This window comes from Pseudochaenichthys georgianus, chromosome 15, assembly GCF_902827115.2.
Source record: "Pseudochaenichthys georgianus chromosome 15, fPseGeo1.2, whole genome shotgun sequence".
In the NCBI taxonomy this organism is placed as follows: Eukaryota; Metazoa; Chordata; class Actinopteri; order Perciformes; family Channichthyidae; genus Pseudochaenichthys; species Pseudochaenichthys georgianus.
The window spans coordinates 28375512-28388800 of NC_047517.1; the positions used below are offsets into that span (position 1 = coordinate 28375512).

At 39.2% G+C, this 13289-nt stretch overlaps 2 protein-coding genes across 2 annotated transcripts; one reads left to right on the forward strand and one right to left on the reverse strand.

The window, feature by feature from the left end:
• Positions 1-392: 392 nt before the first annotated feature.
• bnip4 (BCL2 interacting protein 4) lies at positions 393-3621 on the forward strand. The gene is made up of 6 exons (XM_034100321.2): positions 393-562; positions 1140-1311; positions 1422-1482; positions 1592-1698; positions 2060-2209; positions 3015-3621. Exons 1-6 carry the CDS (start codon positions 520-522, stop codon positions 3055-3057), a joined length of 576 nt encoding a protein of 191 aa, XP_033956212.1. The 5' UTR covers positions 393-519; the 3' UTR covers positions 3058-3621.
• Positions 3622-4446: 825 nt separating this feature from the next.
• LOC117459509 (serine/threonine-protein phosphatase 2A 55 kDa regulatory subunit B delta isoform) lies at positions 4447-8832 on the reverse strand. The gene is made up of 10 exons (XM_034100320.2): positions 8646-8832; positions 8376-8450; positions 7782-7879; positions 7506-7671; positions 7276-7388; positions 7013-7190; positions 6442-6606; positions 5963-6132; positions 5518-5609; positions 4447-5372 (listed from the first exon to the last, which is right to left on the reverse strand). The coding sequence occupies exons 1-10, from the start codon at positions 8650-8652 to the stop codon at positions 5093-5095; spliced, it is 1344 nt and encodes a 447-aa protein (XP_033956211.1). The 5' UTR covers positions 8653-8832; the 3' UTR covers positions 4447-5092.
• Positions 8833-13289: the final 4457 nt, after the last annotated feature.

Sequence of the window (13289 nt, forward strand, 5' to 3'; positions counted from 1 at the left end):
TATATGTGTAATGTAGTATATTATTGACTACAGCACATATATATATGTTTGTAATTAAAGGTCAAATGTTTGCACCTTATGCAGTTTAATAGTTATATTTGTGTGGCCTTTATAACAACTTTATAACAACAACTGAGAGAGACTGGGAGTAATGAGCAATGACTGCCATCTACAGACAGCTGTGTGCAACTACTAAGAACTAAGGTTCAACCAACATGTGAAATGAGCTGACACGTTCTCTTTGGGCTGTAAACATATAAAACAGCTTATATGAAACTTGCTAATCATGTTGTTGAGGTTGTTCAGAGAGCGTGTCCGGGCATGCGCGCTCTTCAGGGTGGCACACTCTCTTTCTGCGTGCTCTGCGAGCCAATCACATTTCAGATAAACACAATATTGCGTCATTGTTATTGTGGTGGTTGGTGCTCCAGCTGCTTGCTTAGGCATTTCGCCATCATTTCGATTACACGTACATGCATTTAAAACGAACGGCTGGACCTTCAAGATCACACCAGTAAAATGTCGCAGCAAAAGGAGATTTCATCGGACGACAGTTTGCAAGGTAACTAATAACGGACGAAACATCTTGTAGCTAACCAGTGGTTATGCTAGCTGAACGTAGGGAATCACAGCGTTATATTACTATACTTAGCCCGGAGGTAAACACTCGATGTATCTGGATAACTTGCTATGTTAAAGCTCAACGCTACCTATGTTTTTTCGAGACGTGGAGAGCCCTACAAAGATTATAAACCCAGCGGCATAGTCAGTAAATAAGGTTTAACTGTATTGTTGTACCATCAAAATGACCTCAAGGAAGATTACAGGGTGCCTCTGTTTATTTTTCTAATTTAGCCCAGCCTGTGTGTTAGTCCCAGGCCCAGCCTATATAGAATCAGAAAACCTTTATCCACCCGACAAAGGGGACATTTACTTTGTGACAGCAGAGTAAAGGGCCAAAAATGGCTAAATATTAATAAAGAAAGCATAAAATACTATAGATACAAATAGAAATACGACAAATTACAATTTAATTTAGAATAATACACATCCAGGGGGACAAAACAACGTATAGACCAATGATGCCATTATGGATACCCTTCAAATGTAATGTGTTAAAACTATGTTTTTGGTTTAAGGTTCCTGGGTTGAGCTGAATTTCAGTGGCAATGGCTCTCAAAACACTAGTCATCATGGAAGCCAGGAACAAATCCCCATGTCCTTCCAGGAGTGTGACATGGAGAAAATGCTGGTAGATGCACAGCACGAGTCAGGCAAAAACAGCTCCAGAGGAAGTTCTCAGTGCAACAGGTTTGTAATGGGGGAAGGGAAGCACAGTTGTTTTACTTGTATGTTGTGTAATACTGATCATCTATGTGTCACACTTAACTGACCTTTTTGTGTTGTCTTCTTCACACTAGCCCTCTTAGAGCCCAGACCCCTCTTCTTCTGTGTAGAGGATCAGAGACAAACAGCTCACAGGTACCATTTTACTCAACATTTCATATGGTGTTTTACAGCATAATGTTGCTTTATTTAATATCAGTTATGGCCGAGTTGTTGCTTGATTTTCCACATTTACTGTTTTCAGTCAGATGAAGACTTTCAGGAAAGAAGATGGGAAGTGGAGAACATTATGAAGAAAAACGCTGACTGGATCTGGGACTGGTCCAGTCGACCTGAGAACAATCCACCAAAGTAAGTGCTCATGTGGTAACTCTTAGTATGATTATTTTATAACAAAAATGTGCTGTTAGGTATTTATAGATGCAAATCATTGATGACTATTAAACCGTCTGAATACAATTATGATCTAATCACCACATATGAGAAAATGGCAGTGATAACAATAATGGAACATGGTTAGCGAACAAATATAAAGCTCTAAAATCTCTTACACATATTAGTCTATGTATATATATATATATATATATCTATCTGAGACTGTGATTTCTTACTGTATTGTTTGTGTAAGTACAGGTGTTGATGTGATAATAAACTGGCACTCATTGATTTCTATGTATTCATAACAGTGAAACATTGATGTGCTTCTCTGTAGGGAGTTCCTGCTGAAGTACCCTAACCGCACGACCTCTCTCAGCATCAGGAACACCAGCGTCATGAAGAAGGGAGGTGTTCTCTCTGCTGACTTTCTGAAGCTTTTCCTTCCTTCATTAATCATTTCTCACATACTGGCTGTTGGCCTAGGGTAAGCCTCATAATTACATCTCTAGCTATGGCAATATTACAGTAACTCAGAACAACTAAAAACATTGCAGAACATTGCAAAAGGATTTATAAAAAAATGTTTAAAGCCCAGATTTGTATCACATTCAATTGATGTACTCGCCTATAAATAATCAAATAATTTGACATGATTTATTTGGTATTTTTCATATAATAATACATGAACATATAGACTAGTTTTCCATTTTGTTTTGAAACATCACTGATGCAAACAGACCTTTAACTGCACCCACACACCATGAATAATTTAGTGGTTCTCGAGTGTTAGTCTCTGCATTAAATGGCCTGACAATTACTTCAGAGTGATGGATTCCAGTGTAGTGTTTACATGTTTTTTTGCAGGACAACTGTTGTACCTCTAAACATATGTAGGATAGAAGATAACAGTATTGCAGTAACACAAAAAGCAGTTCCAAAACTCAAATACTCTGTAGAAAGTGGCAGCCCTATATTTTTTTCTCATGTTCAGTGTATCATATTTAGTGGGCAAACGGTAAAAATAACTCATAGTAGTGTACTATTTATACCTTTGTCATGTGCATTGTCAGAAGGTTATGTTAAGTTCCAGTAGTAATCAATGGTAAATATGTATGTTTATTAATTACTTAAGACAAACGTAACATGGAACAGATATTTTTGTATTGATAGTATTATTCTGATAAAGTAGAGCCTTCAAATGTGAACATCAGTGTTTCCCCTCTGTTTTTTTTTGGTATATTTTGTTCTCGGTACCATCTTTTTTGACATGTTTGTCTCTCTTCTTTTAGGATATACATTGGGAAGCGCCTTACCTCCCACAACACCTACTAAGTAGGACGGTGGTCTGTTGCGACACCATGTCACCTTGATGTGACCACCTCGGCATGCCTTAAAATGGGACCTTTTGACGATCAATGGGGGGTGGCCATGTGACACGGTCAAATTTCATTGAGGGCCCCTCTTAGCTCACACCTGTATTAGAGTTAAGGATCTGTCATTGCTGTCTCATGGTGTTTACTCCTGAACACAACAGTGACCTTTCCTCTGCTCTTTGCTGTAGTCCTAATTCTGGCCTGGACATGGCCGTTTTGCTGCTTCCTGCTCCTTAAATCTGCACGTTAGGGAACTATATATTGTACACCATTCCTTTTTCATTTTGCAATGAGATATCACTTTGATTTGAAAGGATACACTGAGTTTTGAAGATCAGCTTTGGAGAAAGGAAATTGTTTTGACATGTAACTTTTATTTGTTTTCTTATGGATCATAAGCCTCGTATTAACGTGACTGCATCTATTATTGCTTGCTCAATTATTTGCAATTGTGATAAGTATTAAAGAGGACTGTTATGGTCCATGATATTGATCATACTACACAATAAAAGTTGGAAATACACATATGGCCCTGATGGATTCTTAACCAGTATTCAAAAACATGGATTTATTAAGGAAAGGACCACATGCAGATGAACACAATTAAAATTTTATTGAACTTTGGTCAAAATAATAAACAAGTGAATACATTGCCACCATGTTAGGAATCAATGGACAAAGACAATGCATTAATATGTGTTGTTTTAATGTCATCAGTATATGTTTTGTGTAGTCAACCTTCATTTCTGCATTCACAACTACGGAGATAAGATCCACATTTGCAATACGGTTTAAGTTTGGGTGACATCCCTAATAAATGAGTAAGGGCACATGTACGAGGCCTGTCTGAATTTCTTACTTATTACATGATTAGGAGGCACTCTTATTACATAAACTGTAGGGTGTGCAATTTCCTCCTGTGTTTTCATAGACAGCCACATAGCAGCAGTATATGAGGACATAACTCTATAAAATAGGATTTACAAATAATGCACATGAGGTTTGTAAAACGTTTGGGGACATAACTTGTACAGTAGCTGTCACTGATAGAAGTAGGTATTAAGGCTGATTCCCTTTGTCCTGGGCCCCATCTTGTGCCATGTAGTTTCCAGCCTACACCCTAAACATGGTCAAAAACAAGAAATTAATCTCTTGACACCAACACATTATCAGTTGTCTCCCACAGTGGTTCTGAAACTGGTAGCCCCAAATGGTATTTCCATAACAAGTTTGCTTGATCTGCTCAAAGACAGTGGTGTGACTGGACATTTTCCACCTCTCTACAACATAAAAACATGCAAAGCAATAAACATGTTTTAATACATACTTCTAAATTTAAAAACACATCTGTAGTTTTAGTTTCTTTTTATTATGTGGATGACAAGGTGTACTTGAGTAGATACAGTCAGTGAAATTATGTCACCGTATTTACTGGGTAAAGTAAGAGGAAGGGGAAAGAAAAGAAACAAGTCCACTTTCCAAATTCATGGCCTCTTCCACCTGTAGTTTGGCCTGAATACATGGCCAATGGGGGGAATGTTACAGTTAGGCTTATTGGCCATTAATCCGTGCTTCAGAAAGCCCAAAATCTTTGAGATGATGTTACAACTTTGACAAGACGTCATTTTAAGGGCTTCCAAGAGTTCTGTCGTTAAATCATGAAATGAAGGCTTAAAATGTCAACACAAACACCAACGTTCAAGAGTTTGACCTGACCTCTAGGGAGTGCCATTCCGTCAATTAGACCCGAATTGGGTTTTCTGGGTCAGGTGGCATGTCGATTGCCCTGGTGCCAAAGGCAAAAACAACCTAAGCTCAGACTCAAAATAAAACAGGCCTATGGATCAACCTCCTGTGGCAAAAAAAGTAGACGCGTGCTTTCGAATTCTTCACCAGGAGAACAACGAGGCTGTTTCTTCTTATACAGATAGACAAGTAGTAGGCTTAACTACACAGGTACGGTAAAAGCCCTATCCTCTGGAGCCCCAAATCTTCTAGTTGATTTTGTCCTGGAAAATGTACAAGTTGTTGGTGGCTGCCACAGCTATCACGTTATCTTTGGGGTGCCAGGCAGTGTGGAGGATCTTCTTGTTGAAGTCCAGGCTGTCCACGCTGATCTCATCCTTCTTCCTCTTGCCACCAGTGGACACTTTGCGCGGTTTGAGTGTAGCCCGTGGTTTGCTGCTCTCCCGGGACGCCTCCAGTGTGATGTCCCGCCTGGTGTTGCGGTCAAACATTCGGAAGAAGTTGTTGTAGGAGCCGGTCATGATGGCACTGGTGAAGAGAGAAAATAAACAGTTGTCAAACATGAGAAAAACAAATACAAAGTCAAATAAGTTAGTAATATAGTAAAACCTATTATTTAGAAACACAATAAACAACTAAAAAGCAAAAGGCGTACAAGCGTTTGGACACATACCTGTCACTGCCATTCCAGCAGCACTCAAACTTGTCAAAGATACAGTCGTTTTCATACAAGGAGCAGAGCTTACTGCGAAGGTATTCATGGACCTGAAACAAAACGCAGAACTTTAAGCAAAAATATTCACTTGAGCCGTTGATATAGTTGAAGTGTAAATCGACTCAAGCAATACTTGGTCTTGAAAAAAAAATGGTAGAAAAAGTGTAAAGTAGCAGGGGAGAGGTACAGCACCACATGCTTGATGTTATATCACTTTGGGAAAGTCCTGACTTAATTGCCATGATCACAAAAATAGAACGTAGTGCTTTTCAGTCTATGTAAGAAATAGCAATTTATACAGTCCCTCAGAGATCATTTTTTAGGCACTGCACTGCTTATTATTGTTCTCACACACATGGTTACATGTTGTATTTGAAGTCACTAGAGAAGTATGTTTAAGCACCTGATACGTCTCCACTGGCCTGTTCTCCATGTTGAGGTCCCACACTTTGACGGAGAGGTAGTCACGTGTCATCATATAGCGTCCGCTGTGACTGAACTTCACGTCCGAGATGGAGGAGATGATCTCAGAAAAAAAGGATCGGCTGCTCGGATCCTCTGGCTCCTCAAAAACTAAAACAAAGATGGAAAAATCCCTGATTCTTAGTCCTAAATGTATACGCATTTTGTCTTTTTAATAATAGGTAACAGATATCAACACAATCTAGGCATGAAAAAGAAAACTACTAAAAATGAATATCTATCACAACCATATTAGTTTAGATAAATGTTTGACATCCAGTATTTTCTTCAAAAAAATACTGGATGTCAAACAATGGCAATATTACAGTAACAAATCTATCAAAAGTATTTATTAATGAATTGTTCTATTCAACACCTATCGATTGACTACACATTGCAGCATACAGTTGAAATACTTACACTTTGAGTGCCTGTCGCAGAGTGCGGCTGCTCGCATGTCACAAAGGCGGATGGTGCCTTTGCTACTGCTGTACACAAATACATTGCATTGGTGTGGATGGCACTCAGCAGCTGTGATTACTTCTGTCAGTTCCTCCATGTTGGCGGGCTTGATGTCTACAATATCTGGGAACACACTGTTAAGGAACAAGCAGTCTTATGTTTCATCATGATACAATGCAGAGACTATAAGCCACATATCGGACTACCTATGTTGCAAATGTATTATCTTTTCAATTTACACACGGCATCTATTGCACGTCTGTCCGTCCTGGGAGAGGGATCCCTCCTCTGTTGCTCTCCCTGAGGTTTCTCCCATTTTTCCCTTTAAACTGGGTTTTCTTCGGAAGTGTTTCCTTGTACGATGTGAGGGTCTAAGGACAGAGGGTGTCGTATTGTCATACTGATATTCTGTACTCACTGTGAAGACCACTGAGACAAATGTAACATTTGTGATATTGGGCTATATAAATAAACATTGATTGATTGATTGATATCGAATAGATGTATTTCTGATGACGAAAAAGGATACTAAAACTTCTGTCTGTGATTTCCATGTGCCATAGATTTATTCTTAGGTCATCTGCGGAGAGGTACGTTTCATGATCACTATTTACAGAAATGGAATTAATGTGATAGGTGTGTGCATTTGCAAAGATCCTCCGTGGGCTTGCTTCTACCATGAGATCCATTGGCATCAGTACTGGTACCTGAAACAAACAACATGCATCTTTAGACAATATATAGAAAAACCTGTTCAAAAATTAGACAGGTCTGTCGAATGATTAAACATACCCGTAAAGAGGTGATTCTAAAGGGGTCTCTAAGTCGTCCATCTTCATCTTTCAGGTTGTAACCTTCTGCTCTTTTATCTCTTTCACTTATTTTCCACAATTTGATAGTTTTATCTGACAAAAATAGATAAGAAGAGGACACAACAATTACCTGACAGGGATCAAGTTGCATCTTAGTTTCAAAAACTAACATTTCCAAATTATCAAAATAGATGGAAAACAAACTCTTACCATTTGTCGAAAGTAGAAAGTGAGCAGCATTTTGTTGGGGTAGCCATCTTATTTTATTAATTTTTTCCTCGATTTCTAAACTTTTCAAATAGTCAAATTCTGGCTCGTGACTCTGAAAAGTGCTATAGACGTTGTACTCCCCGCGCAAGTGTGGACGATTCTTTGACTGAAAACAAACACAAGTCATGTGGTTTAAACATTATTATTGCAGACAGTCAGGATATAACTTCAGACAAAATGCTGTTGATGAACACACTCACTCCATGTGAGCCTTACCTCTTGTTCATGTTGGAATATCACTACTCTTCCTCCTTTATCTCCAGTTGCAAGTAATTCTCCAGAATAGTTGAACTCAACTGTTGAGATTATGTCAGCTGAAAATGCACAGAAATCAGAGTGAGTCACTCTATAGCTCAGTTTTTACCATCATATTTCTGATGACAACAAGAATCATGCTACTGTGTTAGGCTACAGACTAGAGGCAATTCACTGGAATAAAGCATCACAGGCACACGGAGTCAAATTGAACAACATGTACACCAATTGAAGTATGAATGAATGAAAACAAGCATGATGTCACTAGACAATTTATGGACGCAGCCCATTGACGTCATGGACACGGTCGCTCCCCTTTAATAGCTTAGCCACCACCTAGCATACAGCTAGCGACACACAGTAATGCACAGGAAAGGGCGTTTGTGCAACTGATCCACCAACAGCATCGCAGCACCCACAATGGCCGTCCAATATTAAAACATGTGTAAACATCCAGCTATCGTGCATCTCATGTGAAGCCCACAGAGCATCCTCATCATCAGACCATCAAGCTAGCTTCCCATCGTTTTAGCCGAGCTAACGTTAGCTACATACCTTCCGCAACATCTTCATCTATCGCTCCTTTCACTTGAGAGAAACACCACTGAAAATCATTTCCTCCTGCAACTCCTGTAGAAAATAACAAAGCGTTAGTTTGTGTGTGACTCGGGTTTGGTCTGACAATAAAATGACCTGACAGTGACACAGTTTGACAACTAGCAACTTAGCTTGCCAGCGCTAACATTGGCTAGCTAACTTGCAGATTCAGGCCATCACACACACCAAGTGAGGTGGGTCCTTTGCCTCCCTTCAAAAGTAGCTTACCCGCCATTGCTTCATGTAGCAGCTCTTGCTGTACACGGCTTGCGAAACTTAATCAACCAATGAGGCTTGCTCGGAGAAATAGATAGCATCCACAATCAGTGTGAAGACTCGGGTCCAGATCTGTCAAGACCACGGAAATTATCCGAGATTTTTTTCTTCCAAAATGGCGCACAGTACATGGAGAAATGACGTCATGCACACATGCCACATCCTGGCTCTATCCATCCTCCTGAGCATCATATTGTTAAATGTGCATCCAGCATGGCTTTTCTATGCATTTAACTTTATGTGTTTACATTATATATCAATACCTGCCTATGCAGCCTGTTAAATCCAATTCAGATTATGATAGGTTGGTCAGATTGCATTCACACCGAGATGTTGAAGCCAACAAAACCAAATAAACAAAAAATAGCCTGCATAAACAGCATTAAAATGTTCTTATCTTTAAGTCTTTGGCCATCTACGTTTCATAAATGTACAGAATGTAAGTAATTGCTTAAGTCCTGGCAGGGATATAAGTAGGCCCAGGGCACACAACTCACACAAATATTAACAATTTATACTATCTATGATGACACTTTTTGTTGTTGTTGCTTGGTTGTTGTTAATGTTAGATAATCAATGGTCCTTCCTAACTCAAAATGATGTGACACCTTACAAGTACACCCGTTTGTATTCTATGGTCAGTGGGTGACATCTAGTGGTGAAATTATGAAAATCCAGTTTATATATGTTGGGTATATTCCACTTCTATAGGTATTACACTGAATGCAAACACATCCATTCTCTATTTCACAGACAACAACCTATGTTGTATTATCTATTCATCTATCTATCCATCCAACTATCTTTTCATATTCTGCTCAACCCACTGCTCAGATTCCGTAAAAAATATGCAATTTATATCTATATTATTTCTCTATTTCTGTGAGAACATTATGCTCAAATCGAAAAAAATATGTTGTAGCTTCGGTAGTTGTTTTTAGTTCAATGATTATTTTTCTTTAAACAGCATTCTCTTAAGGGTTTGTCAAGAATTGGGAGGAGGAGGATAGCCCATAGGGGAAAAAAGTCACATTCAGAAAAATACAAAAATTGTAAGTGCTGATGAAGTGTGAGAATATATCTGGGCCACATTTCTGTGGATAAAACAGAATACTTTTGTACTTTTCTGTTAACCAGTCTATATAAATACACTATTCAAATATAAACTATATTCAGCTGAAATAAGGAAGGGAATAAGAAAAAAACATCTCCTGTTTGCAGTTGCCAGTTTATTCTTGTATCCAAAAATAGCATAGTGGCCCAAAAGGCATCATTAACAAATGGTGCTCATTTTTAACCAAATATTACTGGTCCCTCGTGTAATTGAAGCTAGTTAATCACCTGTCCTCGTTTTAAGCCACTGTGATTATAGGCTTTGGATACACACAGTTGGTTTTGCCTCCATAGTGGTTTTAAACTTTTTGTTTGCTGCATCTGCAGATTGTCCTGGAGGTGCCAAGTGAACAAATAGAGATGCACCCAGAAAGACCTGGACCAAATCTCACCAAAACCTTCTCCCCAGCATCTCCCGAGCTGCACATTCCTCTCATCACTCACATAGTCCCATGGGGAGCAGCAGAACAGAGGCCTGGAGGTTAGGAAGACTATATCAATATCTATATATAAAGGTGGGCCAACTTGTACCTGCTGTATACATACAAGCTGGATGGTCTTTGGCTATTCATAGAAAACATTGTGACATTAAAAATGCTCACATATTTGAACTAGTGTAACAATTGTACATTATACATGTGTTCCCCAAAATGCTTGTCAAACTGCTGCAAAGTGTCTTTAAACATATACCCCATGTAAGCTTTAACACTTATAGAGTTTATAATCCAATTAGTAGTTTATAGATGTAGGGATTTGACCTTTACATTAAAAACAGATCCATCACCACTGTTGTAACACCATCGTTATTTTAAGAACCGCTTAAGTCTTTAAAACATCCTTGACTTCAACACAAGGAGCCCTGTATAATTCCACACTGCACCTAATGGGTTTGCAGTGGCTTTTACCTCCATCTGATGAGGCTGTGCAGATGTTACTTGTTGGATACAGTAAAAACAAACACTTGATTTGACATCATTATGAAGTGTGGTTAATATTCTATACGTAAGGACAGAATAAGGGATGCTTAATATAGCTCAGAAATAATTGAAACAAGTTGTTTTGAATTCTACAATGGTCTTTACTATGTATACAACTAATTAATTACAGTGTAAAAAATAGCTGCCTTGAGTAACAGCACACTATTAAAAACATAACAAACCGTTTGTATTCACCCTCGCAGTGTGAAGGAGAAACATTTGATCTGCGCCTAATTTGTGATTTAACAACCCGTACAGCTTAATTGTTGTGTACATTTGATGTTTCACATTTTTACAAGTTCATTGTTGTGGCTGTGTGACTGTATGTGTGTGTATGAGTGTGTTTCCTGCCTTGCCGTAGCTTCATCAGGTATAAGGAGAGGTGTTGACTTTATTCCGAGCCTCCAGTAACACCACTGACTCTGATAGTTCCCCATCCCGGTGGGAATTCATTATAAGACAGCTAGAGGCTGCTTGTGGATGGTTACTGTGCTGCCCGTATGTTAACTTGTCGCTATCGCGCAAGGCAAACATGTGGTGCAGCTGCTTTCTCTGGCTGTGGGCAACCTGGAGAGATTGATTGGTGAGCCTTCTGTTTTATCCAGGATCAGGGCCACATTCAGTAGACATGGTGCCTCCGGAGAAGCAGCCATTTTCCACAGAAAATATGGCTCATTACCAGCACAGACAAAATGAAGGTATATTGACTTTTTAACATCTTACAACATACCTATTTCTGAGCCGTTTAACAACAAGCATTTGTCTTCTGGAAATGTTTACTTTGTTTTATTCCCATGTAACTGAATGCGAAAACAGTCATGATTTTAACATGAGCTCATCGTGTCTCTTTTGACCAAATCAAACACGGCTACTGTCCTCATCTATTTCTGTTTCAATTTACACTCAAAGGCATGTGTGTAAATACCCTCACACATGCACCCGACACACATAAACACACCCTTCCCCCCACATTTGGTCCATCAGACAGTTTTGAACACAAACCATTGGCCAGTGGATGTGTCTGCTCTGCTCAGGGGCATAAGCTCTGTCCAGACCCTCAGTCTTAACTCTCTCTCTCTCTCACTCACACACACACACACACACACACACACACACACACACACACACACACACACACACACACACACACACACACACACACACACACACACACACACACACACACACACACACACGCACGCACGCACGCACGCACGCACACACACACACACACACACACACACACTCACACTCAAACACACAAACAGCAAAGACAAACACAATCAATTATTCAACACTCTTGTTTTGGCTCATGTGTTTTTTCTTATTATTTCTGTTCTGTTGTTTCTATAGCATCCTCTGGCAACCTAACAGCCAGGAGGCCCTATGAGTGAGATACGACGCCTGATGACTTGAGGTCTGTGTATGTCTTTGTAATTTAGATTGCAGAGTATAATTTGCATGCACAACCTTCAACATTGTCTCATTGTCTGAAGAAAATTATCCTTGCGGCTTTCCACAACTGAGGGTAGTCAGAGACCTGGCTTGGAAGGCAAACCTTTGTCTCCGAGTTTATTTCCCCCAAGAGTGGACATCTTCAGTGTGGTCATTCAGTGTAGTTAAACCTCACATTGATGCACACAAGCAATCATTGTAAATACTGCACTATCCTTTACTGTGTGCTATTTCTCTATCACTTGAACCTCTTTTGTAAGGCTCTATGCCTATATATGTTAGATATAGTTTATGTGCATGCAGGGTCTGTCATTGTTCAGTGTGCAAATGTGAGCACTAGATGGCACTATGGCACTTATTATTCAATGTCAATAGATAATTTCCATTTTGGAGGGTAAGTGTGTGCTGCTGAGTGATGATCACAAACTGCTTGTTTTCCCTGAGCTGATGTTGATATTATCATAAAGCACTCAGTGGCCACTGACATTTATTAATGAACAGTTTTGACCTTTTAATAACAAAGCAATTGTTTGGATTTTATTGCAGAAGTTTCCAGTGAAATATATATCAAGAATACTGAATTAGAGTGTAGAACACTGACGTTTTCAGTTTATCTGGAAGTCTAACTTGACATATTCAGAGATATATATATATATTTTTTAAAGGCTCAAGTGAACATCAAACAAAATACTCTCCCAAATCAATGAAAACAGAGAAGAATCACATTGAGGGGTTATATTAGATGTGAATCCTTGCAGCGATGATGTCCTTGTAAAAGATCATATTGTAAATAAGATGGGTTAAATTGCACTTGTAGCTTCCCTTCAAACAGTCAGGCTATTCTCTCGGGGGGGACAAGAGAGTGCTGCACACTCTTCCTCTAATAACGCAAGACAATGAGATCCCGGCTCATAACATAGGCCTCCACTATATAGAACAAGTATTGGGGGCTTAGCAGCTAATAAAGTGGCAAGTCTTCAAATCCATGTCAGAAGAGGAGAGTGCCACAGGGACCTTTCATAACACGTGTATGTGCAGGTTCAACTGCGGT